We start from the raw sequence: 27,084 nt of genomic DNA, 5'->3' as shown, positions 1-27,084 counted from the left end.
ACTACAATATACATCAGTGAAGTACATTAATCACATAGAGGTGGGAATTAATAAATCTCAGCGAAGATCCGAATTGTAATGAAAACGACTATAGGATTCATTCAGTCATTCATTTAATCGAGACAGTTTATCCAAGACAGGCGTTGTGTTAAGCAGCGTGGCTAGAGGCAACAGATGCCTGACTAGGCCATGCCACACTTTCAACTACACGCATAACGTCAACAGGCAGCCGTGTAACGGTAAAATATCGGTCAAAGATTCAGAAAGGACCTTTGACCTACATTTAGAGGATTCTGAGCCGTCTACAATTTAGATTCACCTTGGTATTCAAATTCTGGCTCCTTGACGATCCTTCAAAGGAAGTATAGTAGATAGCCTAGTGGCTCTGACATCATATTTAGAAATATAAATGGTTGGTTGTTTGTTTTTGTTGTTATGTCTTTGTCCTCTTTTTTTTCGCGCGGGTGAGTTTAGGAGAACCGAATTGGTAAGAAACTTCATACAGGGCGTATAGCCATACTTGGCGGAGAGTGTACTACATGCCGCTCCACTTCGCGAAATGACAATATCTCACGCGTGGAGAAAGCTGCCTCTCAAAACGCTCTCCTGTTAAGACGCCGCACGAAAAGAACAGCCCCCATCGGTTTCGGTCTTGCAAATGTGATAACGGCTGACTCGAGCACGAAAAAGAACAAAAAAACTAAGGTCGGGCATCCAAGAAAGGGACAGCCGTCTATCTCAGGTCCATCGCACGTCCATCGCCCCATTGCCGATTAGATACGTGCGGACCTGCCACTCGAACTCAACGCCTTCGAATAGAAGCTTCACCAGCTCAATCGTTCTTCGAAGTCGGCTAACAGCACCACGATGAACATCGGCGTGGCGTCGACGGTGACTCGCGGGCCAAGGACGCTCGCTTGGCTCACTGCGCTGCTCTGCTTTCTTGTTTATCCTGCGGACGCGTTTGAACTGAGTGAGTCGCCTGTCAACTCGGCTTCTTTTCTTAGGCCCCGGGACGCAATTTCCTGAGGGCGGAGATAGTTCTTCGGAAGGTTGGTTCGGAAGTCGGAAAAAAGCAGTATTCGTATTCAGTTACCGGGAAGTTCTTTTTGGGGTACTCTGATAGAAACGAGCGAACTCGGTGAGCCAGTTCGGTTTATCGGCCTCCTTTTTTTGTGCTGTATACGGTCCCGGCCCAACATGGAGATTGAGGCCCGTCACGCGAAGACAGACTGGAGGTTGACGACGGTGAAATGCAAATAGCGCTTCCTTTTTTTATTATTATTAGATGGTAAACCCGGGTACTTACGCGTCGAGTCCAATCGCTGACACTGTTTTGATTTAGCTGTCGATTATGGAACGAATAATTCGCCCGCTTGCTTTTTCACTTTCGCACGAAGAGAAGGAAGCTGCTGTAGCAAGAACTTGAAGGAAAGCACCTCGGCAGCAACACGGTAACGGCCGACATTTCGATAGTAGTCTTAGGTTCTTTGGGGCTCGCGCCTATTTTGTGCGACATTAAGTTCTAATGAGACTATCTGATTCATGACTCTCCGTCTTACGATTTTTAGCCGTTCGTGTAGTTTTTAAGATAACAACTATGGCCTTTGGTCATATTGTGCAAGCTGGTGATTATAGCTAGGGATGTCGCATATTGTCATTAGAGAGAGAGAGAGAGAAAAAGAGAGGAGAAGGAGGATGAGTAGGAAGAAGAGCCAGGATAACGTTTCTATTAGGTGTCTCCTTCGACAGAAAATACCGTTTTTGTGAGGTAGCGTAATGGCGACATACCGAACAGATACCTGCAAAAGTCTTCCTGTTAGCCACTTTTCCGAGAAAACCGTCAGCCACAAACAACGACAAAAATAAAAAAAGGCTACACAAGGTTATCCGGTGCGATTTTTCACAGTTGGAGAAACGCCAACCAACAGAAATAATCGGTTCAGTTCCAGGAGACTGGTTCGAACAGCCTTCGCAGGATTCGCCACGGCTCGGTGACGAATCACGGGCGCTGGCGAAGGCTCAAAGCTGGCTCAAGATACATCCGTGCCGTGAACACAGCTTGGGCGAGTCTTCAGGAGAAGCCCACCGAAGAGCGCTGGCCCTGGCTCTAATCGAACCGGAGCTTTTCACGTCGTGTTCATCCGATGCACTTCTGCACATACGGGACCTTCAACACCAGATCTTGCTGCAGTCGACTGGGTAGATGGGTCTTGACGCTTATTCAGCTCGACGTTTGAAAATCCGACGCCCAACTCGGTCACATCATGCAACGTGTGCGCCGAGAAACCGAGGGACAGGCGGAGACGAGAGCGCACGGTGACGTCAGAACGTTCTGGTTGGAATGATTAGTGGGCAGGCCTAAAGCTATAGCGGCCTTTGTCACCCCTGCACTCGTCGAACGCGTTACCGTAGAACGCGGAACGCCGGCATCCCGCGTTTGACTCTTGCATTCGAACGCGCTCGACGACGAGTGCAGTGGAAACAAAGGCAGCTTTAGGTCTACCCCCTAATCCTTCCAATCAGAGCTCCGCGTTCTGATTTCCCCGCGCACTCTCCTGTCCTCCACTCCTACAGTTTCTCGGCGCATTGTCCTGGATGCTCGGCTTTGCTTATTTTTACTTTTATTTTTATTCAATGTTTTAGGTTATTTTATGCCATGAAGTGTGATAAGCTCTAGTAAAATGTCATCTGTGACTTTCCAAAAGGCAATCACAAATGACTACGGCATCTGAAGTGATTTGCTACCAGATTTATGATACGTGCCTGTTTCCGAGTTTTCTCCTTATAAAGGTTTTTTTTTTTTTTTTTTTTTTTCGAACTTAGATTTTTTTTTTTTTTTTTTTTAATGTTATGAAAGCTACACAAATGCAGTCTGCGGAACTGAGTTATACGGCCAGGCGGACATTATGTTCAAGAGAGAATGCAACTAATAAATTACTAATTAACGAAAATTCAGCAATTACTTTTTTTTAATTAGACGTTTTAGGGCACATGTTTCTATTGAAGAAAATGAGAAAAATGCAGAATTGCGCTACCGCTTTGTGCGCTGTGTTTGTTTTTGTGCCAGTAACGCCAATATATGTTATCGCCGATGGGACGAACTGAAATACCATCCCACACTCGCGGGTATGTGGTGCTCAGTTCGTTGGAAGGATATCCTCCAAGGAGGTTTCGTCCCCATCGTACGTGCGGATGATATTCCGGATCGGTATGGCATGGGGTTTGTACTTCCTAAAGAAAGGTTTGAACGGTACACAAAGTGAGAAATGTGAATCTAAGGAAAAGTACGACGAAACTTGGAATCACTGGGCAATCGACGTTTGAGCATGGCAGTTTAGGTTTCTTTTCCTTTTTGATCAGCCTTTTTTTTTTTTTTGACATGGAAATTGCTTTTTTTTACATGTGGGGTTGCCGGTAGGCAGTAGGTGACTGCAAAGCGAAACGCCGGAATCGTTTTCCAGCAAATTAATGCAAGATAGATGGTACTTCGCAGTCAAAAGAGGAAAAAATCATGATTAAAAAAAATTAAAAAAAAAGTCAAGTTATATATATATATATATATATATATATATATATATATATATATATATATATATATATATATATATATATATATATATATATATATATATATATATGACTTAAATAAACACTTTACGTAAAAAGTCATTTGTTATTTACTGGTCACTTTAACACGGAAAATTTATTCTACAATCCGCCCAATCACGGAAAACAGTATAAAAGACAATTTCGCTCTAAAATTAATTATATCGTGAAGTACAATGCCATTAAAAACTTGTTTCTTCATATATGAGAGCTCCATATACTAGAACAAAAGGAGCTTAATTTTATTGGTTATTGAGAACGCTTCATTTGCTATGGCCAGCAAGAAGCGTGCGGGAAGACAAACAAAAAGCAACGTAATAACGAGCTAGAACCAACGAGGTAACAAATTAGCGCACAAAACTAAAAGCACCTTTTGCAAATATTAAGAGAAAAACATTACGACGTACAAGCATATAACAAGCGCAACTCTCTAAGGGTTAGACTTTCTAAATCAATGTTATTGCTGCTAAGGCCATTTAACAACTGCGGGAGTGTGGAAATTATCATTTGAGAGCCATAATTTGTTCGCTGCGTGAGACCATCTTTCTTGGAAACAATTAAGTAACAAAAGTACTCATCCGAGGCCAATGGCTAGGATAGCTACGGTTTGCGAAAGGTATGTTGCTCATCAATCACACCAGGCGCGTTCGAGTTGCTAGCACTAACCCGAAACAGAGAAGAGACGCTTGCACCGGGGCAGAGTGGTGAACTCCCAGCATGTTTCCCATAAGCTGAACTCACAAATCGAATAATACCCTAGTTACACTAGTGCTCTCAACTGTCATTAAGCCAACGATTGTTGGCATGTCTCAACTGTCATTGAGCTCAACTAAGCTGTCCGGTGTTACACGGTACGTATGCCTAACAACCCCAGTTGAGATGCCCGTCAAGGGACACAGTTGAAACCGAAACGAAACCAAAACTGATGTCGCATCACTATTTTGTATTAAATTGCGATGCAAATGAAATATATGTACACAATTTATGCATTAGCGCTTAAAACAAAATAAAAAATATATATATATATATATTTATTTTTTTTTTTAGTAAAGAAACGAAAATTAGAACGTTTTACACGAATTCAAGCAAGAGAGGCGTAATAAAAGTATTATCGGCACCGACAGTACAATGGCCGCCGTCGCCGAGCTTTGGCTTCGACGACGTGCCGTGATCGTTCTAGTGGCAGCTCCGGTCCCGAATCATACCTCTTCGGAGAATATTTGCAGCTACGATACTTTCTAGATACCTCCCCCGATCGTACGCAATAGTAAGTGCTTCAGTGGCGCTGGCCATGGGCGGCGATGCGGCGGACGCCGCCATTTTTCGGTTTATTGAGGTGATTTTAGGAGTGTCGCGAACCGGACGAGGTTCGAGTTCAACCGGGTTCGACTTTTTCGACCTTTTAGTGGAAAGTTTGACGAACCTTGTATTGAGGTTCGTCGAACGAGGTAACAAATTAGTGCACAAAACTAAAAGCACATTTTGCAAATGTTAAGAGAAAAATATTACGACGTACAAGCATATAACAAGCGCAACTCTCTAAAGGTTAGACTTTCTAGATCAATGTTATTGCTGCTAAGGCAATTTAACAACTGCGGGAGTGTGGAACTTATCATTTGAGAGCCATACTTTGTTCGCTGCGTGAGACCATCTTTCTTGGAAACAATTAAGTAACAAAAGTACTCATCCGATCGTACGCAATAGTAAGTGCTTCAGTGGCGCTGGCCATGGACGGCGATGCGGCGGACGCCGCCATTTTTAGGTTTATTGAGGTGATTTTAGGAGTGTCGCGAACCGGACGAGGTTCGAGTTCAACCGGGTTCGACTTTTCGAACTTTTAGTGGAAAGTTCGACGAACCTTGTATTGAGGTTCGACTCGTATGCGCATGCGCGACAGGCTGGTCAGTTGGCTTCGGATTGGATGGTGATATGGCTAAGGGATAAATTAAGGTCAGCTCTGATCGGTTATTTCAGTTAATACAGTACAAAAAAAATGAAGTTATTAACTTCTGCAGTGATTACAGTTGGTTTATTTTAATTGCAACTGTTTATAAAATAAAATAACCTTTTGCATAAAAAAACAATTCTCCAAACCAAGACATGCTTATATCAAGGTCTGGCCACACTGTCCGCAAAGTCGAACCGGTCGAATCTGGTGAAAAGTGTGAAGGTTCGTCGACCGGTTCGACCCAGTCGAACCCCGAAAGTTTGACCTAAAAATCCGGTTCGACAAAAGTTCGCGACACCTCTATTTCTACCTCTACCCAGTGCCTCAAAGTTACACTATGCCTGTCAGCTTCTCTCCAAGAGGTGTACAGGCCCGATGCTTCACCTCACAACACGCACGTACGGCTATGTAGCGCCGCCTGGCGGACGTTCGTTTTTTTCTATTTTTCTAGCATGTTGTATTTACATCATTATTGAAGATATATCATACATCTGTTTTTTCAACAACATGTGGAACACTTTTCTAGATGTGACCGCCCTGATTCAAACGAGTTTCGCTGAGACAAAATACGAAACTACGAAACAAGCACGGCCAGAATGTGCCTTTGCAGCGCGAACGCGGAGAACCTTGGCCCCTTGACCGTCTGCTTCGGCGGCAGTTTGGAGCTTTGGCGGTTACTTTGAATCGCGCACATAGAGATAATTGGCGCCGTGTCGTGTGCGGGTGAAAGGTAGGAAAATACGAAATATTATTCCGTTGAAAACGGCGAGCTGCTCCCGAGCTCTAAACTGTTGGTCAAGGACGTTTAGATTTCTTGCTGTCGGTGCTGCTGGGGCGACACTCCTACGGAAGAGATGGTTGGCTTCACCCAACGTTACTAAAACCTCACCATTGAAACCTGGGCCGCTGGCGTCCCCCGAGACCGAGCTAAATACGATAACAGCGCCACTCTTTAGAGACGAGCTGAAACATGAAAGTTGCTTTACATAGCTACTGTGAGATGGCCCTGCAAGATGGCGCCACCGGCCCTTACCCGACTAGACGTGTAGCCGTGCGGTTCCCGGAGTGGACGCTGCGGGAGAAATGGCGGCGTTGCGATCGCGTTAGCTGGGCTGTCGAGTACGGATCAGAGCCACTTTTTAAAGCAGGCTCTATGGCAGTTTCCCAACTGAGTGGTTCTAGTAACCTTGGCTTCACTACACGGCAGGTTTGTACGCCTAGGTAGCTTCATCGCACGGCAGCCACTCGTCCTATTTGCCCTCTCTCTTCCGCTTGCCAGTGCTCTGAGCCGACAGGCATTGTGTAACTATATAGGAGGCGCTGCCTGACCAGTTATACTCCGTTTCACCTAATGTTGTACCGCAGCAAAGGCTAGAAGCGCGAGCTCATAGCGTTGGCAGCTGCCCATATTAATACACGAGAGCTTGTGCCGCCGAGATATGCTCCTAGAGCAAGGAGCTCGTGCTTGTATTCTTCCCTGCAGTTCATCATAAGGTGAAATAGAGTATAACTGAGGTAGGCCAGCTCAATGGAACTCAATGATTGTTAGCAGCTGAATGACAGTTGGCGCCGCCGTGTAACTCCGACCTATTGCGATTGAGTCAACTGTCGTGGGCTTAATGACAGTTAAGTTTCCAGTTTTTTACGTTTCCAGGGTCTACACCGGTGCCGGGCACTGAAGGTAAATTGAGTGTGCTTATTGATTCTATGTTAATTGTGAGAGTGTCGGTGAGTGTGGCTTTGAGAGTAACAGAACCCTTGAAACGTTTTGACCACAACTACTTGAGTGTGTTGTGGAGCAATTAGCACGTAAAACGTGATTCTAAGCGTCGCACTGCTAACCTTGATTTCGTATGATTTCGTGGGAAAATCTGCTAGTGGATTTAAAGCGATCCAAAAGCGCTCCTCGCACGCGCCTTGAGAGCAAGTGGTAAATGCTAGCTCACGCGTGCACGCGCAAAAAGATGCCAACCAAAGAGAGTTCCAAAATCGCTCCCGGTCCGCCAGCGGAATTACCCATAAATCATTTTGCTCGGCCTGGTCTGCTCTAGGTTTTTCGCACAGAAAAGTAGGCGAGCGAACCATTTCTTTGAATATAAGGCACATAAACGACACTTTCAAGCACCCTGCCCAACTTTTGCGAATATATTTCGACAGAAATCTGTCAGAGCCGGAAAAGCGAGGCCAGCTGGCGCTGCACGTTCTTGCCTTGGCCGCCGCTTGTCAGAAACCCGTGGACTCCAATGGCCGTGACCTGGCCGCGATTCTTCGAGAGAAACCACCGGTAGGCACGACACGCAACCGCTTCTCGCAAGCACTCGAGTTGCTGGCGCTTTGCGCTCTGGGCCACCGAGAACAGCACCTCAAAGACATGGCGCTGGAAAATGTCATGGAACTGGAACGGCAAGGCGCCGGTGAGTTTTGTGTGTGCGTGTGTGTAGCGGATATGGTCACTTAACAAGTATTGGCTCTCTTCGATTGTGCGCTCAACAGAGACCCGAAAAGCTCGATGTACTGGCGCTGAGAAGCTTTGAAGTCATTCTCTACAGAAGTTTTCTCGAAGCAACGATCATCCGACTTCTTCCTTCGTTTAAAGAAACAACAAAAACAAACAAAAAAACGACGGTGCAAGTGAGCTAGTGAAAGTTAAACATGGTGACTATACCCAAGACGGGTTTTCGGAAGGACGAGAACCACAGAAAATGTTCTGTGTTTGTGAGGCGTGCTTCAGAAAATCCCAGTCGCGGGTAATGTCAAGATGTATACTCAAGTTCAAACTCTTTCTTTTCCTCCAGTTTGGAAAGGGAAGGCAGTAAAAAAACAAAGAGCAACTAAGGTGTTGCTTTAGAAGCCTCCGCTTGCTTCCACAGCAGCAGCAAAAAGCAAAAAAAGAAAATACAAAGTTTGCAGCTCAGCAAGGATATCAAGATAAAAAAATTATACAATCAACTTACAACTTAAGTATACAAAAAATCCATTAAAAATATTATGAGCAAAAACACAACACGCATTTTTCACACTCTCCCATATAATGTTCATATTCAGTTCACCACAACAATGGAAAAGTCGGGCAAGGGTATATTTTAACATTTGATCACCAGAATATGTTCTGGAGTGCAGCACTAACCAAGTATCCATAGAGCGAGTGTTGTAAACCATTTCCCTAAGCCAAAGGTTGGAAGCCGATAGGAGCAAATAGTCATTGTAATTGAAAGACTTTTTATGTGTAAGAGCTCAATTACAACTATAATAATTAGGAATTTGTTCGATATTGAGTTTATTAAAGAGCGGCCTAGTGTGACTATCTTTGGTAGCATGACATATAGTACGAATGACTCTATTTTGCAGGATGTTAATTTGTTTGATATTTGTTGAGGTTGCATTACCCCACACCAGGGATGGGCAAAATACATGCAAATATGTATTGAAATACAAATACAAAATACTTTATCAAAAATGTATTTAGTTACAAATCTAATTACATTTCCAAAAAAGCATTTAAGTACAAGATACAAATACAACCAAATGTATTTGGTCTCCTCCAAATACTTTTCCAAATACATTTTTCAAAATTTGCGTCAGCGACTTCAGGGCACCTGCGACGGGTTTCTGGGTATCTCATTTTTATTTTGCATCGCACACTCGGGAGTGTGTGTGCGAGGCTCTAGTAACGTAACAGAAATATAATCACAAAAAAAAATTTAATCAGCTTGGACGTAATAGGTAAAAAAAGTACAGAGCTTCAAGCAGCTTTTTTTGTCGATCACATTTTGGTATAGACCAACAAAGAACCGAGACGACCAAGACGTGCAGCACTAGCTAGAGAATTTTTTATTGTTGCAACTCGCATCAGTAACGAAAATCTGGACGATTCGCACATTTAGAATGTTCCAGGCAAAAATAAGGATGGAAATCAGGCTAGAACGCATCACAAGTTGTCCTGGGCACTTATTTAGCCAGTCTGCCTGTGAATGTCGATTTCGTCACTATTCTTGCCCTGGACTAGCAACGTAATCACAAAGTCACTAAATGCTTGTGCTTGATTGAGAGGCACTGCATTCGGCGCAGAACATAGTTTTCTTCTTCCTCCCTACAGTGCCTTTAAAATAAGGCCGGAGGAGAAAAAGAAAAAAGCCCCATGGCCGAATAAAGGATGGAGACTATATTATACAACCACATGCATAAAAACAAGAATTATCGTGACAATAAATTTGAGGGATGTATTTTCGCCCACAAAGTTGTATTTAATTACAATTGTATTTGAAATACCCATGTTTTAGTATTTAAATACACACGTCAAATATTTTACCCAATTTATAATTATATACAAATGCAAAATACACAAAGTATTTGAAATACATATTTCAAATACTTGTACTTGAAGTACTGCCCATCCCTGCCCCACACCAAAAAGCAATAATTAAATTGCGCTTAAAAAAGAGAGTTTTAAATGAGTTTCAAAGCCTAATTGGGTTGTACGTCTATATTTGTACATCAGGCCGACTACCCTCGAAAGTTTCTTACACGTATGGATGAATCATTTCGGTCCCAAGCCATATGGCTGGTTAAAGATTACTTCTCAAACTTTTATGTTATCGACTAAATTGATAACATAATGTTTATTTTGCGATCTAAATAAGACGTCCTTAGTATTACCCACATTTATTTCTAATGAATTTGAAAGTGCCCATGGATCAAGCTTAGTCAGAAAACTATTCGCGTCGCTGATAATTTCATTCGTTTCAACTCCCGAGAAAAATATTCTCGCATCATCTGCATAAGCAATATAGCTAAATAAACAAGTACAAGGCACGTGCGAAGAAAGCCTGGCATCTTAGTGCGTGTGCTCCTGCCAGGAAACGATTGTCGAGGCTTTCACGTGCTTTTCGCCGCCTATATTCTGTTTCACCTTATGATGTACCGCAGGGAAGGCTACAAGCGCGAGCTCCTTGCTATAGGGCACATCTCGGCGGCACAAGCTCTCGTGCACCAAGGGCAGTTGCCAAAGCTATGAGCCCGCGCTTCCAGCTTTCGCTGCGGTACAACATAAGGTGAAACGGAGTGTAGAGTAACACGCTTTAACAAATATCTTACTAGAGCACCTCTAAACCAAGGCCTAGGGAGAGATAGTGCCTTGTTTCGTAAAGTGTATCGTCTGCATAAACAGGAGCTCTTGACAGAGGTATGGTCCGCTCTATTAGCGTTGGTTCAACCGAATGTATATACTGTTAGCGCTTACACGAAAAATAGCAGAATTCCCTCGTGCATTTCTGGTGAAGCATAGCGGTCTTCTATAATATCCCTAAGTCTTAAACCGCATTTTTTCCTAGCTTTCCTGGCGGACTCACTGGCCATAAATATCCTGTCAGCCGTGTGCCTGGAGGATGGAAATACCGACGCGCTGCCGACGCCCATCATGAACGCCGTCAGGCAGCTGGCAGGGATGCAGCTGTCCAACGGTAGCTTCGGCAACCTGCACACCTCGGCGCTTGTCACCCAGGTAGGGGCCACTCCCTTCAGGGGTTGCATTGAGCACTGGTACCGAAAGGTGCCCGGAAGCGCCGGGGCCGGCAACAAGCCACCTCGACATCTCGACCCCTCTTCGGTGGTTGCAGGAGAAGGGAGGGTTTCGGTCACGCGCCAGACGTATATTTTGCGTGTTTCGTTCCTGATGACAAGAGGTCATGATTCTGCGTCTAAAAATACAAAAATACTACTGAAACTTTTTACTGTTCCCTGTTTTAATTGCGAAGAGTCTCAAAAACCTCGAGAAGTTTTTAAAAAAATCTCAGTAGACTTTTTTTGTTTTTTTTTTTGCAGGAAATGTGTATAGGTAGTCATTTTCCGAATGTAAAATCTCATGCCGGAAGAATCCCTTTTCTCATCTTCGTGTCAGCTCGACATCGCCGACACCAAACTTGTTCAGCCTGTTTAGTTCGCTTTTAGCGACCTGAAGCACCTCTCCAACGTGTGAGTTTATCGGCACGTCTGGCGCGATATCATCGACGAATACCGATCGTTAAACACCAACTGAACACTCCCATCGGTCTTCGCTTCAGACAAAAATGGAAGATACAAAACAGACTCGCGGATAGCCATGTCCGCCTGACCCTGTGGCATTTGTATCCCGCAGGTATCATCACTCGCTCCGCACCTTTCTCGCCTATACTTATCCGGGCAATCCGATGATTGATAGGGACTTTTCTCCAGGGCGGGCTCCGAGAGCAACCCGCCGCGGCGCATAGCGGCCCGCCATTCGGCCCTCGCTCCGCTGTGTGCGCAGGCGCTGTGGGCTGCAGACCCCGAGGAAAGGCTGCCTCGGTGGAGCAAGGCGAAGGCCATGCGTTTCATCCTGGCCGCCCAGGAGGAAGAGGGTCACTTCGGCAACCTCCTGGCCACCTTTCAGGTGGCGCCCCTCCTCGCCGGCAAAACTCTCGCGGGGGTAGCCAGCCATCACACTTCGTTCTGCAAAGCTAAGGCCGGACTCGAAGACTCAGCTTCTGGTACGAGACCAAGTCCTCACTTCAAAAAGAGAGCCCCTTGGGAAAAAGCAGTCCACTAAAGTCACAGTCGCACCGCTCCTATTACATCGGACAAAAGGCACGCTGTTTGCTGCAGATGATGCCAGAATTACCTGCGGACATGCCTCAATCACGTTCGAAGAACGTTTGCTTCATACATTTATACGCTTCGAACATGTCTGCCGACAATGTTTGTATGGTCAATCTGACCGTCACACGAGGAACACCTCAGACTGTCCGCAGACTGTCTTTTGTGCGATGTTTTAGCAGCGGAACCGCGTTTTAAGAGAATATTATTACTCCCTGAACGCTTTTATGAAACGAAAAAGTGCACCTTGAGTATATCTCGAGTGTAGTGCACTACACTCTAGAGTAGACTTTTACCATACTTTTGATGCAGTCTTAGTGGCGCGCTGCGCGCGCGTATGAGCCTGCAGTCTTAGCCGCTTTAATCCGGCCGTTAGGCATGGACACTCTTGAAGTATATTTTAGATGGTTAGTAAACTCGAAATATTCTTTGAGTATACTTTCCGCAGTATACTTCTTTTTTTTTTTTTTTTTGTACAAAGTGTAGATTTACAGTTGGTATACATTTAGTGCATCATTTTCTCCCAAGAGTTCGTGTTCGAAACAGGGCTCACAGTCTGCAGGTAAGTTGAAATAGTTCCGCCCTGCCCAACAAATGTCTAAAAAAAAAAAAGATCTTCGACGCCACTTAAACAATACTCAAATACTCTTTTCATATAATTTCAATGAACATGAGTCACGACTTCGCACACCTATCTATATAGATATTTACATATCTATCTATATATCTACGCACGCAAACTGCACGGCACAACTAGCCCGAACACGACATCGATTTCTTCTATGCCATTGTATCTCTACAGAGTAATGTATATCAGCATATTTTATCATCAAAATTTGAGTTTTGAGTCTTATTATGCCGCGGGATCGACTAAGCTCCCGACGCAATTCAGTCGGTTAAAGGGCAACTCAGGTCGAAAACGAAACCAAAATAAATAGGCAGTTTTAGGGAACCGCTTTTGCACATCCGATACGGTACGACAGGCCCTCTGGTACGAACTGCGCATGCGCGTCCACAGAAGACTCGCACATGCGCAGTTCATACCGGAGGACCCGTCCTACCGTATCGGATGTGCAAAAACGGTTCCCTAAAACTCTCTAATGACTGATACCGCTTTATGGGCACGAAATATAATCACAACCCAAATATTGAGTTGCTTTTGGTCAAGCAACACTGGGCGACGCATACCGCAGCACCACCGTGACGTCACGTCTTGGCCGTACAGCTGACAATCAGTGTTGCCATCTCTCTCTATCTGATAGTTTCGGTTTTGCCGTAAACGCCCGAAGCCAAACTTTGAGCCGTGATATTTATAAAACTGCACAAAGTATCTAACAAAACTAACCTTGTAATTCAGGGACACTGACTGAGCTGAAAACAGTCGTAATCCCAAATGCGAAAATATTGACCGGAGTTGACCTTTAAAGGGAGCCAACTGTTTCAGGGGGAAAATGTTACGACAATTAATATAGAGCAGCATCAAAAAAGTGCGGGAACGCCCCTCACGATTGCAGCTTCCAAAGCTTTGTAATAAGGGATCGTGCTAGTTAAACTTAATCGTATTCCGGTAAAACGTATTCTCGAAAGCCATATTTACAATGCACCCTTTTTTTCTTTCTTTTTTTTTTCTTTTTTGGTCGATGTTTATTTAGTGTTCAGTATTTTATGTTACAATTATAGTATACGCTCAGAGTCCCGGCCCTTCAAAGGTTTCCCCTTTCATCTGCATTCCACTTAAACCTCTACGCCAGGAGTCTCCAAACCCCGGCCCACTGAGGTCTCCTAACCGGCCCGTGCTTACCGTGGTCCTTCCAACGAAGCCCAGCCCGCGGCCCGCTTCTAAAGCAGGCCCGCTGCTACTGGGGCAAAACACATAAGCGCGCGGGGCTAAACTCCATGGGACGAATATACTGCGAATAACCGACGAATTTTGCCCTGCGGCGTTTACTCTGCGCGTGGAATCAACACAGTGGCTGCTACGTTGCGCGCGAAGCGAGCGTGCCGTCGGGCGGCGTTCGCTCGTTCCATGGAGTTCAGCGCCGCGACGCGTATACCAGCCGCGCAAACCAACTGATACCGCGGAAAGAACGAAAGAAAACTGCCTATCGTAACGCGAGTCCTCTCGCCATATTAATAATTAGATATTGTCATCACCCCTGTCACCATTCTTAGTCCCGTTTTATACCCAACTTTGTGTATGAAAATCTCGTTGCGTTCTCGGTATATTGTGATTATAGTGTCCTGTGTCGTAACTCTTGCATATTGTTAGCATCAGTTCCACCATTCTCGTTCGTATTTTTCATTGCGTAAGTATGCCAAAGTTTGATTGCGCTTTATTTTATGCTCCGTGAGTTTTATGGGTTCCAAGTATTGCGCAATGTCATGAATCACTGAATATTGGATTTCAACATAAAGACATCCATCTTCGTTTTTTTTTCAAACTTTTTATTTATGACCTTATTTATAATTATTTATTTAATATTTACTCATTTATATTCACTCGTTTATCTTCTGACCCTCCAGTCTGCTACAGGTTCTTTTTCCGACCCCTTAGCCAAAAAGTTCGGAGACCCCTGCTCTGCGCGCTTCATGCCCCTCTTTCAGTTGTCCGGGGAAATATTTTCCGGTCGCTTTATTGCTCCCACTTTATCTCGAGGAAAAAACGGTTCTTGTAAATTGAATTGGTGGACCACAAACGCAACATCTGCGCTTGACAGACTCTAAAAAGGATCGACCGTGATTATGCGGGAACAACGTTTACAAGGATCAGACTGAAACATCGTCACTGTTGTTGAAGGTCCAGCTCCAGACCATCATTCCTTGCGAATGAGTATAAGGGGCTCCCACGAATGTGTATAGAGTCCCTGTGGAACCCAGGAGATAAGCAGCATCCCGCGACTCTGTTTACCGCTAAGCTGACAGGGCGGTGAAAGTATGCACGGTCGCCGGTCCAATCAATCGTCTGCCTTTAGTCGCCGGGCCCTGGTCTCTGCGCTTGAGTGTATGTATATGCACGGAGAGGGAGATCACGCAGTCCAATGCCGACGCCGGACTGGTCCAACGAGCACGTCTTCCACCACCCTGCCGGCTTAGCGGTCTAACCAAGTATCAAGTTTTTTGGTTTTGTTTTTCGGTTTTTATCCTTTTCTGATGCAATGCGCGTGTGTCCTCGTGGGCGTGTAGTCGCGTTCGTGCGTGAATGCCTGTGTGTAATATGGGGGATCTTTACTAGGGTGATTCGAATTAATTCCCAACACTGTGCGATTGATTTGGTCGTTGAGTGCAGTTATCCTTGTGGATCAAAGGATGACCAATAGGTGGCAGCGTGTTGCTGCAACACAGAAAAAGCAGCGTACAGCACAAGAATGGCCGCCCCATTGTCGACATGCACCGCAATACAACAGCGATCCGTAATGCGCTTTATATATATATATATATATATAGTAGTGAAGGTGTTCAATTAGATGAAATGCAAAGGGGGTAATTTTGGAACATTACAAGCAAAGGGGAGTAACAATGACCAGTACTTTCACGCAGATCTGCTAAAGGTCACCTTCGCCCTGCAATCAGGAGTAAAAGACGACGACTTCTCACTTCAGGTAGATTGTTACAGCATGACAACGCCAGGTCCGAAACTGCCCGTTCAACGTCACCGGAGAAAAGCTCACCAGAAAAAAAGCTCACCCACTTTAGTACGTGGGTCCGGAGAAAAGCTCACCGGCCTTTTGTCAGACCCGGAGAAAAGCTCCCCTGGAATTAAATTTTTATGTAAAGTTGTCGTTATCATTGAAAAGCGGTAGTGCTACCAAGATTTAGGCTCCTCTCACGCAGGTGGAACACTGTGCAACACAATTAGCGCAAAGTGATTCTTCGTGTTTTACTTAGGGAAGGGGTTGACCCGCGCAAAACTTTTATCGCATACGTTTGTGCCCCAAAGGAGAAATTTCCGCGCAGCGTGCGCACTTCCCATCAAGTCGCTCTGCTGTATCCAGGATAGACAAAACACTAATAAAAAATTCAGATTAAAAAAAAGTCAAATTCTTTGAGTTAAATCAGATTAATTTAATTTAAATCACTGTACCTAAAAAAAAATATTGTTTATTTATGACTAAATGCGTTTTTAAACACGGCATGGTTGTTCGTTCTATTCTACCAATCCGTGGAAACATACAAAAAAAAAAACGATTACTGCTACTTTCGCAACTCTTTGATCATGAAAATCCCGGCATATAGTAACAAAAACAGAATTTTTTTTTTTTTTTGCGATTTGATTTTTTTATACGCCATCCCGGTTTTCGTTTTCATCTTTCGAGTTCTGATTTGATTGCAAAAAGATGTGACGTGACTGGCGAACGAAGTCGAAGGTAGCAATAAAACTCGACGCATCGATTTGTTCCGAAGACTCCTGTTTTTTTATCCTGTTCAGCCGTATATAAATACTCCTCGTGTGACGACTCTTGGGTTCCAATACAGAGCATAGTCGCATAAAAAGCATCATATCATAAACAACCGGTAAAGAAAAAAAATATTTTTGAGATTGTTTTTGCGGGAAAGCTTCGATTTAAATCAGGGGTTTCCGAAGCCCGGCCCGCGGGCCAAATCCGGCTCGCGCGAGGTCTTGGCACCGGCCCCTGGCTAGCCGCGGTACCTGCCAATGAAGCCCGGCCGGCGGCTCGCTTTCAGGAGTACCGCTGCCGCCGGCGCAAAACATAAGCGCACGCAAAGAAACGGCGTCACAACGCGCACACCAACCGCGTAAACAAAGATACAAGAAGAAAAAAGAAAAGAGAAATCTGCCCATCGATAAGGCGTGTTTTCTCGTCGTATTATTCATTGGACATTCTCATCACCAGCAGCACCATTCTTCGTCCCTTGTTTTCATACATCTGTGTAACTACGTATGCTAAAATTCCTTGGCGTTCCCATGTATATCGCGCCTCGTGTCCTGTGTCCTATCTATTGCATATTGTCAGCGCCAGTTCTCTCCTTCCCATGAGCCTTCCGCCCCTACGTGAACATTCCAAAGATTCCATGCACTCTGATTTATGGCTTGCGAGTTTTCTGGTTTCCGATTTTTGTGGAATGTCATAATTAGCTAAATATTGAATTTCAAAATAAAGTTACTATTTTCATCACCCACCTTATATTTTTTTTTTCTTTTACTCTAACTTTCAACTTTGTATTAGATATTAATCTAGAAGTATTTACTAGTTTTGTTTTATTTATGGATTATTCGGCTCTGAGACAGCAACAGATACCCGATCCGGCCCCTTATCCAAAACGTTTGACGACCCCTGATTTGAATCATCCTAATAAAACCGTTCCGATTTTAATCATGATCTAAATCACCTTGATTTTTAATTAATCTCCTCCTCGCTGTAGCCCTCGTTCCGCTTTTATGTCAACCCACTTCGCATGCGTGTTATCATATTTAATTTTGACGTAGCCGGGATAGAGAAAATACGACCTTTTTTTTTTAATTTTCCGTTCGAATGATATGAGAATTCAAACCTTGTTATAACCCCTTTTCCCCCCGCTATTTTTGTTTTATTTCTTGGAAGCAGTGTTCTTTTAAAATTATTTATTTCATTTTCGTCCAGCAACGCCTCACGCGTTTTAAATAAATTCTGCTAGTGAAGTGCAAGATAACTTTTACATAGCATAAGGAATCCCTAGAATAGGATGCCTTATGTTAGAATGCGCATAAGGCATCTTAGCGTACCTGAGTTGAGTGACCGTTTTTCATTTGAATGAACGCTCGATTTGTAGTACTCTAACTTTCAACTTTGTATTAGATATTAATCTAGAAGTATTTACTAGTTTTGTTTTATTTATGGATTATTCGGCTTTGAGACAGCAACAGATACCCGATCCGGCCCCTTATCCAAAACGTTTGACGACCCCTGATTTGAATCATCCTAATAAAACCGTTCCGATTTTAATCATGATCTAAATCACCTTGATTTTTAATTAATCTCCTCCTCGCTGTAGCCCTCGTTCCGCTTTTATGTCAACCCACTTCGCATGCGTGTTATCATATTTAATTTTGACGTAGCCGGGATAGAGAAAATACGACCTTTTTTTTTTTAATTTTCCGTTCGAATGATATGAGAATTCAAACCTTGTTATAACCCCCTTTTCCCCCCGCTATTTTTGTTTTATTTCTTGGAAGCAGTGTTCTTTTAAAATTATTTATTTCATTTTCGTCCAGCAACGCCTCACGCGTTTTAAATAAATTCTGCTAGTGAAGTGCAAGATAACTTTTACATAGCATAAGGAATCCCTAGAATAGGATGCCTTATGTTAGAATGCGCATAAGGCATCTTAGCGTACCTGAGTTGAGTGACCGTTTTTCACTTGAATGAACGCTCGATTTGTAGATTCGTAGGTGAGCTTTTCTCCACATCCGTCAAAAATTCGGTGAGCTTCTCTCCGCGTCGGACCGTTTTGCGGTAAGTTTTCTCCGGTGTCCGCTGAGCTTATCTCCGGTGACCTTCTGTCCGCTGAGCTTTTCTACGGTGAGCTTTACTCCGCCGCCCGAATGTGCGTCTCACCCACTTTTTTCACCCGACCTCGCTCCCAGTGACTTGTATGTGTCCGGACGATTTAAAGAAGCGATGGGAGGCAAGCATTTCCGAAGCAATGTTGAGTAAAAAATCGCGATGCAGGAATCACAACCATAAAATTCTTATCGCGAGGTATTCACGCACTTAAATACGCGCATTGCACGTCATGGTAACTAAGTCTAAAAATTATATATGTATATAATAGTTTTTTTTGTATTTTCTCATTTGGCTTTTTGCTGTATACTTAAGGTTTTCACTTGAATCACCCTCGAAGTTTGGCTTTCAAACTTGTAATTCAATGCGTGTCAATTATAAGTAGTGACAAAATACATCAGCGCTCTTAGCTACTAAAAAAGATAATTTGCAGTGAGTACTCCTATGTACATCTTTTAAATTCTAGATAAAGGAGCCGTGCAACAATACCGGATTGAAATATTTCTCAGTTTGCACAAGAATACTGGTCCTGGTGCGGATCCAGATATACACCATTGCAAGCAGAGCAGCTCGCCGCCGCCATGTCTTTGCTCGTGTGGGGCAGCAAGAGTAATTGCAAGCCTATAAAAGTTACCTTCACATGCATGATGTACCTGCCTGCAAGCATCGTGTGCCAGCCGTAACGTCATATATCGAATACGCCCCTTACTAAATTACTCAAGCATCATGTAGCAATCTGGAAGAGTAGTTAGAAGGGATGAGTTTGATGGCATATGCAATAGTATTCGTGTTCTAACATCCAAAACTGTGACACAAATGGAACTTAGGACGCCCGTTCGTAAACGAGTTATTTTTATTATATACCTCGAATCTTTCATACTGATAAGGTGAGCGCGTGAAGCCCGGGTACCTACATTCCCAGCATTCTTGTTGGTGCTTGTGTAACTTAGCGAAAGGCCTTTTGTTTACACTCGCAAACAACTCCACTGCCACAGAAGCCGCTTGGTGGCGGTGTAACTTCAGGGATAAATCGGACTATTTCTCTCAGTCTTTCTTTCGTAAAGCTTGATGACGCTGCCGTGGGAACCGCAATGCTTACATCGACGCGAGTATCAAGTCGAATGTGATTCGTCGGGAAGAGACAAGCACTCCGTGAGCCCTCGACTTTTGCCAGGAATAGCCGAACTTTAACAATGTCCGGAGCGCAGCACGTGCACCGTACTTTCCCATCCCCAGCGCGTGGCTACGATCAACGTGGGCTACAATTATGATTACACTTAGTTTACTAGTATTCAATTAGATTATTTGATTACTTGAAAAGAAACTTAATTGGCCGTTACTTGAAAAAGTAACCGCTACTTTTCTGACTGCTTCGGATTTTCCGAAAGACAGATTGCCTGCCTGTTTGAAGACAGTTCTTTCTTGCTGTCCATTATTAGAGAGTTTTAGGGAACCGTTTTCAAACACCCGATACGGTACAATGGGCCCTCTTGTACGAACTGCGCATGTGCGAGTATTCTGCGATAGCGCATGCGCAGTGCGTACCGGAGGCACCATCGTACCGTATCGGACGCGCACAAACGGTTCCCCAAGACTCCCTAATATTTAATCATAATCACCGAAGCTACTTTTGTTCTCAATCCACTAAAGTCAGTAAATTCTCCTCCTGTCGGAGACTTGGTTCGAGGATTTCTAGGTATGAGACTCGTGCAAACAAAGGGTGTCGTTAGAAAGGGAAGGAAAAGATTGTGACGGTTACAAGTAATTTTAGTTTTTCCAAAGGTAAAAACAGACTACTCTTAGGATTACTTTATAATAAATGTATTCGACCGATTACAAAGAATTACTCCAAAAACTGATCGATTACAAGTAATTTGATTACTTGACATGAGTACCGTACAAGTCTGGTTTACATGGATGCAACCATAGCACATCGAATCAAGATTTGACTTTTTTGATTGGTAGCATATATGATTAGAAGAGGAAGAAGTAGGGAGACGGCATGCGTGTGATTTGTCCCTGCTCGATCCGATGGGCTACGATCGCATCCATGTAAAGCCAGCCATTGGCGGCATATAATCGGCACTAGATCTCTTAACCGCTTGTTCATGTTCCAATTTGATGAAGTGAACGCTGCTCGCTTTTCTCAAATATGTTCTGCGGCTGGCATTGGGTTAAGAGAAAAGCTGAGGCGTGTTTTTTAGCAAGATCCAGCAGGGGACAAAAAAAGTAACCGGTTCAAACTGGTATGAGATTATCTTTCAGTCATATCACATACAAGTGCTCCAAACGAAAGTGAGATGTTCTGAGGTCACGTCCGGCTTGTGCAGGGCCCGACGCCGGACGCATCTCCGTGTGGTATTCTCTGTGGATCGGCGACGCGGCCACCAATCGTTCGAGCATCACGGTATGGGTACGACCAAACGCGACGTTCTTCGACGTGGTGCAGGCAGCAGCCGAAAAGGACCCTAGGTTCAGGTGCGTGTCCGCAGTCCACGAGAAATTGTCTCTCATTCCAATGTCACTCTATCGGGAATGCAAGTGTCAAGTTAGCGAATGGGCGCCATCGTGGTCCTTGACGTGACGTAACCGTCCATCCGATCTTTCGGAAGCCACGTCACCTCAGAGGCACAAAGAGGGTTCATATATTACAAACTGTTACCAGAGGTACCGCACCGCAGCGCATTACCTACGAAGCCAATCTCCGAGCAGGCGTGGGTTGGCGCTATTGGGCACTACAGAATGGCGTCAGCCCATCGACAGCAGTGAAATCTGTCGTCTACAAAACAGTCTCCTACTCGGAAGGGGATTGAACCGTTGCATCCTTACCGGCTGAGCTGAGAGCTAAGCCTGTGGGGAAAACAACACCATTATTTGCATGCGTTTAATTCGGATGTAGCACTCGGCTGCTGACCTAGACGTATTCCGCGTCATGGCTCGGCTGAGGCTCGTGTTCAATCAGCGAAGCACCTATCTGAGACGAATCCTAGTCGAGCTCTGACGCAAAGCTCGGGTCCAATCTGTGCCTCGCGCTCGATCGAGGAAACTGACGTCAAGGGTCCAATCCCCGGTCATTGTGTTGGAGAAACACCGAGCTCTCTGGAAAAGAAGTAGAGTGACTCAGTGTTGCTGGGCTGGCGGCCCTACCGAGTGAGGACAGCTCTGTCGTCTGCTAGCCAAACCGCCATCTTTCCTCCCAGTCATCTGTAGCCTTTTGGGCTACCATGAAGTTTTCCGTCAGAAGTGCGTTTGTTTTTGTTGCTGCATCTAATGATAATGCGTAACCAGTGTACAAATAACTGCATTTGCGACGCTTCGTTGCATTACCGAGTCGATAAAGCCTCTACTTGGAATAGTTTATTCCGAACTTAACGAGTACTTCCTAATTCAGCATTTTCACTGGCACAAGTCGATCGACTGGTATTACGTATACGAAGTTGCCATATCGCGGAAGGCAACATGGTGGCCGCGGCCGAGAAGCTCGGCTCTTGCCTTCCCAAAGGATGTCGCCATTCTAGCAAGGCGCAGTCAGCAAGCAACTTCGAGGCACTTTGAGAACAAGCAGGTTCTGGGAGAACATTGATGCACAAGGAAGAAAAACAGAAGGGTTTCATTTTTCATTAACCACACATGACGGAATAAGTGTAGAGAGCGAGAACGCAAGGGAATGTATTTCAAGAACAATCGAGGCAACATTCACAGAACTTGAACCAAACGAGATTGGACAGAACACTGACAGCAACACGGCACAAAACGAAAACACTAACGAGACAACTGAGCCGACTACGGGGGAATGGGACAGAGCAGAAAGTAGAGTACCGGCTGGAACGGCGACAGGCCCAGATGGCATAGGAATGATACTAGTCAAGACACTAGGAACAAAAAGCAAATTAAACTTAAGGCAGGCAACTCATCAATAATAATGGAAAAAAAGGTATCCAATGATTGGAAACTTACCAGAATGGAATTACTATATAAAGGCAAGGGAAATAAGATAGCATAACATCATACCGAACAGTAACAGTAACTTCGGCCCTCTGCAGACCTTTGAATTTAGTAAAAAGAATAAGAAAGAAATCGGCATAAAACATTTTAGGTGAGGTAAAAAACGGGTTCCAAAGAGATAGGAGATTAGATGATAACTTATTCATCATTACTCAATGTATAGAGGTGGCACGGATGAGTGAAAAACTTGTTATTAATAGCATTTCTAGACATGAACGGGGAATACGACAACGTGAGTCGGAAAAAAACCCTGGGTACAGCTGAGAGAGTTTGATTTAGGCTTTTACAACAGGTACACACACATAATAGGGTTGTTATAACACGAGAAGAAGAAATAACAGAACTGGTAGGAATAAAAAGAGGACTCAGGCAGGGTTGTCTCCTATCGGCTATTTTTTTTATGATGTACCTGAGTAGAATGGCTAGGATTTTAGAATAGTGCAATTCATGTTTTGGCGTATCATATATGGAGACAGGGGGACAAATAAACCAAGTTATACCACGAATGGTCTACGCAGAAGACATTGCACTGTTAGCAGATAGCCGGGATGGGTTGCAGGAGCTGATTAAGATCTGTGCAGAGGAAGGAGACTCTCTGGACCCTGAAATTCAGTAGCGACAAGTCGGCAATATTGGTTTATAACGATGATAATGAAACTTCAAGATGTTCTAATAGAGAACGCAGAGAGGAATAAATATCTGCGAGTATGGCTGAATGAGGGAAAACCATACTCAGAAGAACATGAAGAAAATATGCTAAAGAAATGAAAAAGGATTCCAGCAATTATGAAGCGCAGGGCACTATGGAATTACAATAGATGTGAAGTTCTCAAAGAAATATGGGTTTTTTTGGCAATGCAGTCTTATGCATGAAATCTAAAGTCCAGTCGAGTTTAGAAAGACGGCAGAGGAGCGTGGGCAGACAGGCCCTGGGGGCGCATGAATGCACCAAATGAATGAAGGAGTGCAGGGAGACATGGGTAGCGCGTCTTTCGAGATTAGAGAAGCGATCAGTAAGTTCAAATCTGAACTAAGGCTAGACACAATGGAGGGTACACGATGGGCGAGAAAGGTATATAAGCAGCTATATTATATGAAAAGTCTGAACACTAAATGGACAAACCGAACTCGAAAACTGTAATTCAAATACCAACAATCAGGTGCTGGGGCGGAACAGACAACCTCTGTAGAAAAGGAAGTAAAAGAAGCCGAAAGAAAAATGTGGGAGGAAAGAATGCAGGGCAGATCATCTTCAACTATGTATAGAGGACGAAAACAGGAAAAAAGGAAGGGAGATTGGCATGATAATTCACAGGAGAGCTAATTGTTATTTGGGACTAGAACAGGAGTATTGATGACTAGGACATGTTATGGCAGAGTATGAAGAAATGGATTCGCGGTGTGCCGCATGCCAAGGGGAAGACGAGACAATAGAACATGTGGTGTCGAGGTGAACAGGGTTCGCTCCCGCCCACCCGGAGGGTGTGACGGATTTAGCTGGAGCGCCGGGGTTTGCAGACAAGAATGTAAGAATGTATGATAATTGCCTTTTAATAACAGATGATATTGGAAGACTGGTGGAAATTATCTAGGGAGAATTGAATGACGTGAAACTAACTGACACAGCTGGGGACACCGGGGCAAGGGAACTTTGGTACTCCCTCCCGCGTTGCTCCGGCCGTAAGTCTCAACCATATCTCCCAGTGGGCCAGGTGTTGGGGTAACGCCGACTAGGTTTGACCAGACAAAAAATTGGCGACTCTCTCGCCGGGGGGAGGAGGCGGGGGGTGATGTTTTTAGTTGTTTTGCCCGATGCCCCAAAGGTCATCCCGGTGATATCCCACACCGCCTGATGATAGTTACAAAATTGCAAAGGGGGAAGTAAATTGGCTTAGAAGGGCGAAGGGAGGAATCATACATTTGGTTTTTAGTTTCTAGTCTAGGTGTCGCAATCTACCGCCTTTTTACAAAGGGTGCAGCCGTTAGAATTCATCCATCCATCCAAGCCGCAAAAAGCGCCCCCTATATTTTTATCTCCTCCCCAATAGCCAACGAAGAACCAACAAGACAATCAGTTTTAATGCCACATATGCCACTCATATGTCACTGCAACAAAACGGTGCTTGCTCTTGAATACATTTCAGGATGGAGTTCAAGCGAAGCAGTCTGGGACCATACTTGACGTCACTGTCCGGCATTGTTCAGAACACCGAAACGGGTTACTTCTGGATGGCTCACGCCATGAATTTCGCGACAGGTGTCGTGACGCCACTGACTACGGGTGAGATGGATCGTGTTTCCGATGACGCGCTATCGCGTGAATACTCAAACAATCGCTCTACTACATTGTGTTCAAACTGTTTAAAACTAGTTACAGTGACGAATCTATATTAACGGAAAATTAGTGAGCGCGAAAAAAAGCAAGCCACCAACCATAGTATCGTATGCCACCAAGACATTAAAAGACAATAAGTAGCTTTCATTTTGATACAGGTATCTCAATGAGGTAACAATACATAATTATAGAAACATGACGCCTTCTTCCGTCAACGCAGCATGTGCCAACAACACGTAGAGGGCAAACATTATAACAAACAGTGCGCTACTTTAGGTTAAGAATCGAACTGTTATATACATAATGGGAGCTATTTTTATGTTATTTGGAAACGCCATCATCGTTCAAGCTGACGGCCAGTTTAAATTGCCTAACTCATGAAGCGTGACTGGGCTCCGCATGAACTGTAGGAGAATTCGAATAAATCATCTAAATTTTTCCACAAATCAAACCAAGTCGGGACCTTGAGAGCCTAAAAGAGAGCATCGTTACCGCCAGAATGGCTATCGGACAAATGGCGACTCGGAGAAAAAGCGTTCGGAGGACCCCATAAAAATTCAGAGCAAGAAAAAAAAAAAAAAAAAAAAACTCGTTCCAGCGGCCAAAAGTCCCGCACTCAAGCGAGATTTTAGGCCGAGCCCACCATCGTCCAAAAACGTCGTTCTGACACCCCGCAAACGCGCTGCTCTTTTCCTCCGTTCGTATGCCTGTCTGATGAAAAGAAAAACACTTGGGCGGGAAAAGAACGGCTGCGCCGTGGAGCATTGAACGGCGCCGCCGCAGCGTTCAGGGAAACTGCAGCAGGCAGCCCATCTCACGTTTATGGCAACCAGCTCGCTCCCTTCGAGGCCAGAAAGTAGTGCGACCCTGCAGACCGAACTAGCGCTCGAGCCAGAAACAAAAATCGATCTAAAGGACCACCAAATGGGATTCTTGTGCAAAAAAAAAAAAAAAAAGAGTGCAAACTAAACCAAGACAGCGGAAGCAATGAGCTCTCGGGGACAAAGGAGCGAGAAGCTTGCATCAGTGAAAGATCGATCTCTTTGAAATCGCTTTGTCACCGGTGGAATGCAGGCAAGTCTCGCCTGTTTGTTGCTGTTGGTGTCGTAAATACGATGAGGTTCCCTGGCGGTGCCGTGAACTCCTGCGACGGCTTCTGCCGGTTAGTGTGCTTGGGTCGAACAAAGGGTTCGGAGGGTATAAGAAGGATTAAAGACACAGCTCCGCCATAAAGTGAATACTTCGCTTCTCCTTCTGTCCCTTTTCCTTATTAGTACTAAATGGAACTCGCGACTTTGAGACTCCCATCTTGTAGCTCGGGGTGTCTGTTCCCTCGCCAAAGTCGTTAAAACCGCGCTTTTGGCTTTCCTTACAATTGAGTATAGGGGGTATTCCCTGGACGCCATATTTGAGGACGATGTTTAAGGCGCATGCTCGGAACCAGCTAACATTAATGGGCTGCCAAGACCGGCAATCTTGATGGTGCGGAATGCACTTTGCAAAAGAACTGCGGACGCTCGCCGTTAGCACGCGCTCAGCAGCCCCGCACACAGATGTGGCCGCCAGTGGATACTCTCTATACCAGTGATCATCTCTATTAATCCCAGAGACATTCAACGTTTTCTGCTCGTACGCAGGTGAAAGCTACAAGTATTCAGCTCCCGTATCTAGAATATCCGCGCGTAGATAAACACCTCAGCATACGTAGGGACGTCCAGAAGTAGCTAAAATGCCACAGGCACAAAACTATTCCATGCGTTCTTGTTCTTGTATTTGAAAATACAATTTCACTTCTTTGCTTATCCCTTTTTTCTTCTTTTTTGTTTTGTACAGGAATCGGCTCGCATACTGTGGCAGACTCCGACCACGTGATCATGTGGTACAAGAAGCCAGCATTCTGATTGGGCAATCAACGGCCTGCGGGTCCGGTGACATGAGAAGATTAATGAACGGCGACGTGACCACATCCTCTCGTTTGATCGGTGGACTTGATAAACATCAAATGTTAACTGAAGACCATGAATATTCGACCTCTGACTCTGAGAGGGTTTTGTATATAAAAAAAAAGTGAAGGCGTT

At 44.5% G+C, this 27,084-nt stretch overlaps 1 protein-coding gene across 1 annotated transcript; it reads left to right on the top strand.

Moving 5' to 3' along the window:
- The first annotated feature begins 760 nt into the window (after positions 1 to 760).
- On the top strand, positions 761 to 27,084 carry LOC8038664 (uncharacterized protein CG3556). The gene is made up of 8 exons (XM_029993243.4): positions 761 to 973; positions 1,947 to 2,202; positions 7,715 to 7,971; positions 10,888 to 11,057; positions 11,841 to 12,060; positions 20,997 to 21,144; positions 24,816 to 24,952; positions 26,840 to 27,084. The coding sequence occupies exons 1-8, from the start codon at positions 868 to 870 to the stop codon at positions 26,905 to 26,907; spliced, it is 1,362 nt and encodes a 453-aa protein (XP_029849103.3). The 5' UTR covers positions 761 to 867; the 3' UTR covers positions 26,908 to 27,084.

The sequence above is a fragment of the Ixodes scapularis genome, unplaced genomic scaffold (assembly GCF_016920785.2).
Source record: "Ixodes scapularis isolate PalLabHiFi unplaced genomic scaffold, ASM1692078v2 PGA_scaffold9__187_contigs__length_104089568, whole genome shotgun sequence".
Taxonomy (NCBI): Eukaryota; Metazoa; Arthropoda; class Arachnida; order Ixodida; family Ixodidae; genus Ixodes; species Ixodes scapularis.
This window is presented reverse-complemented; position numbering and strand designations above follow the sequence as displayed.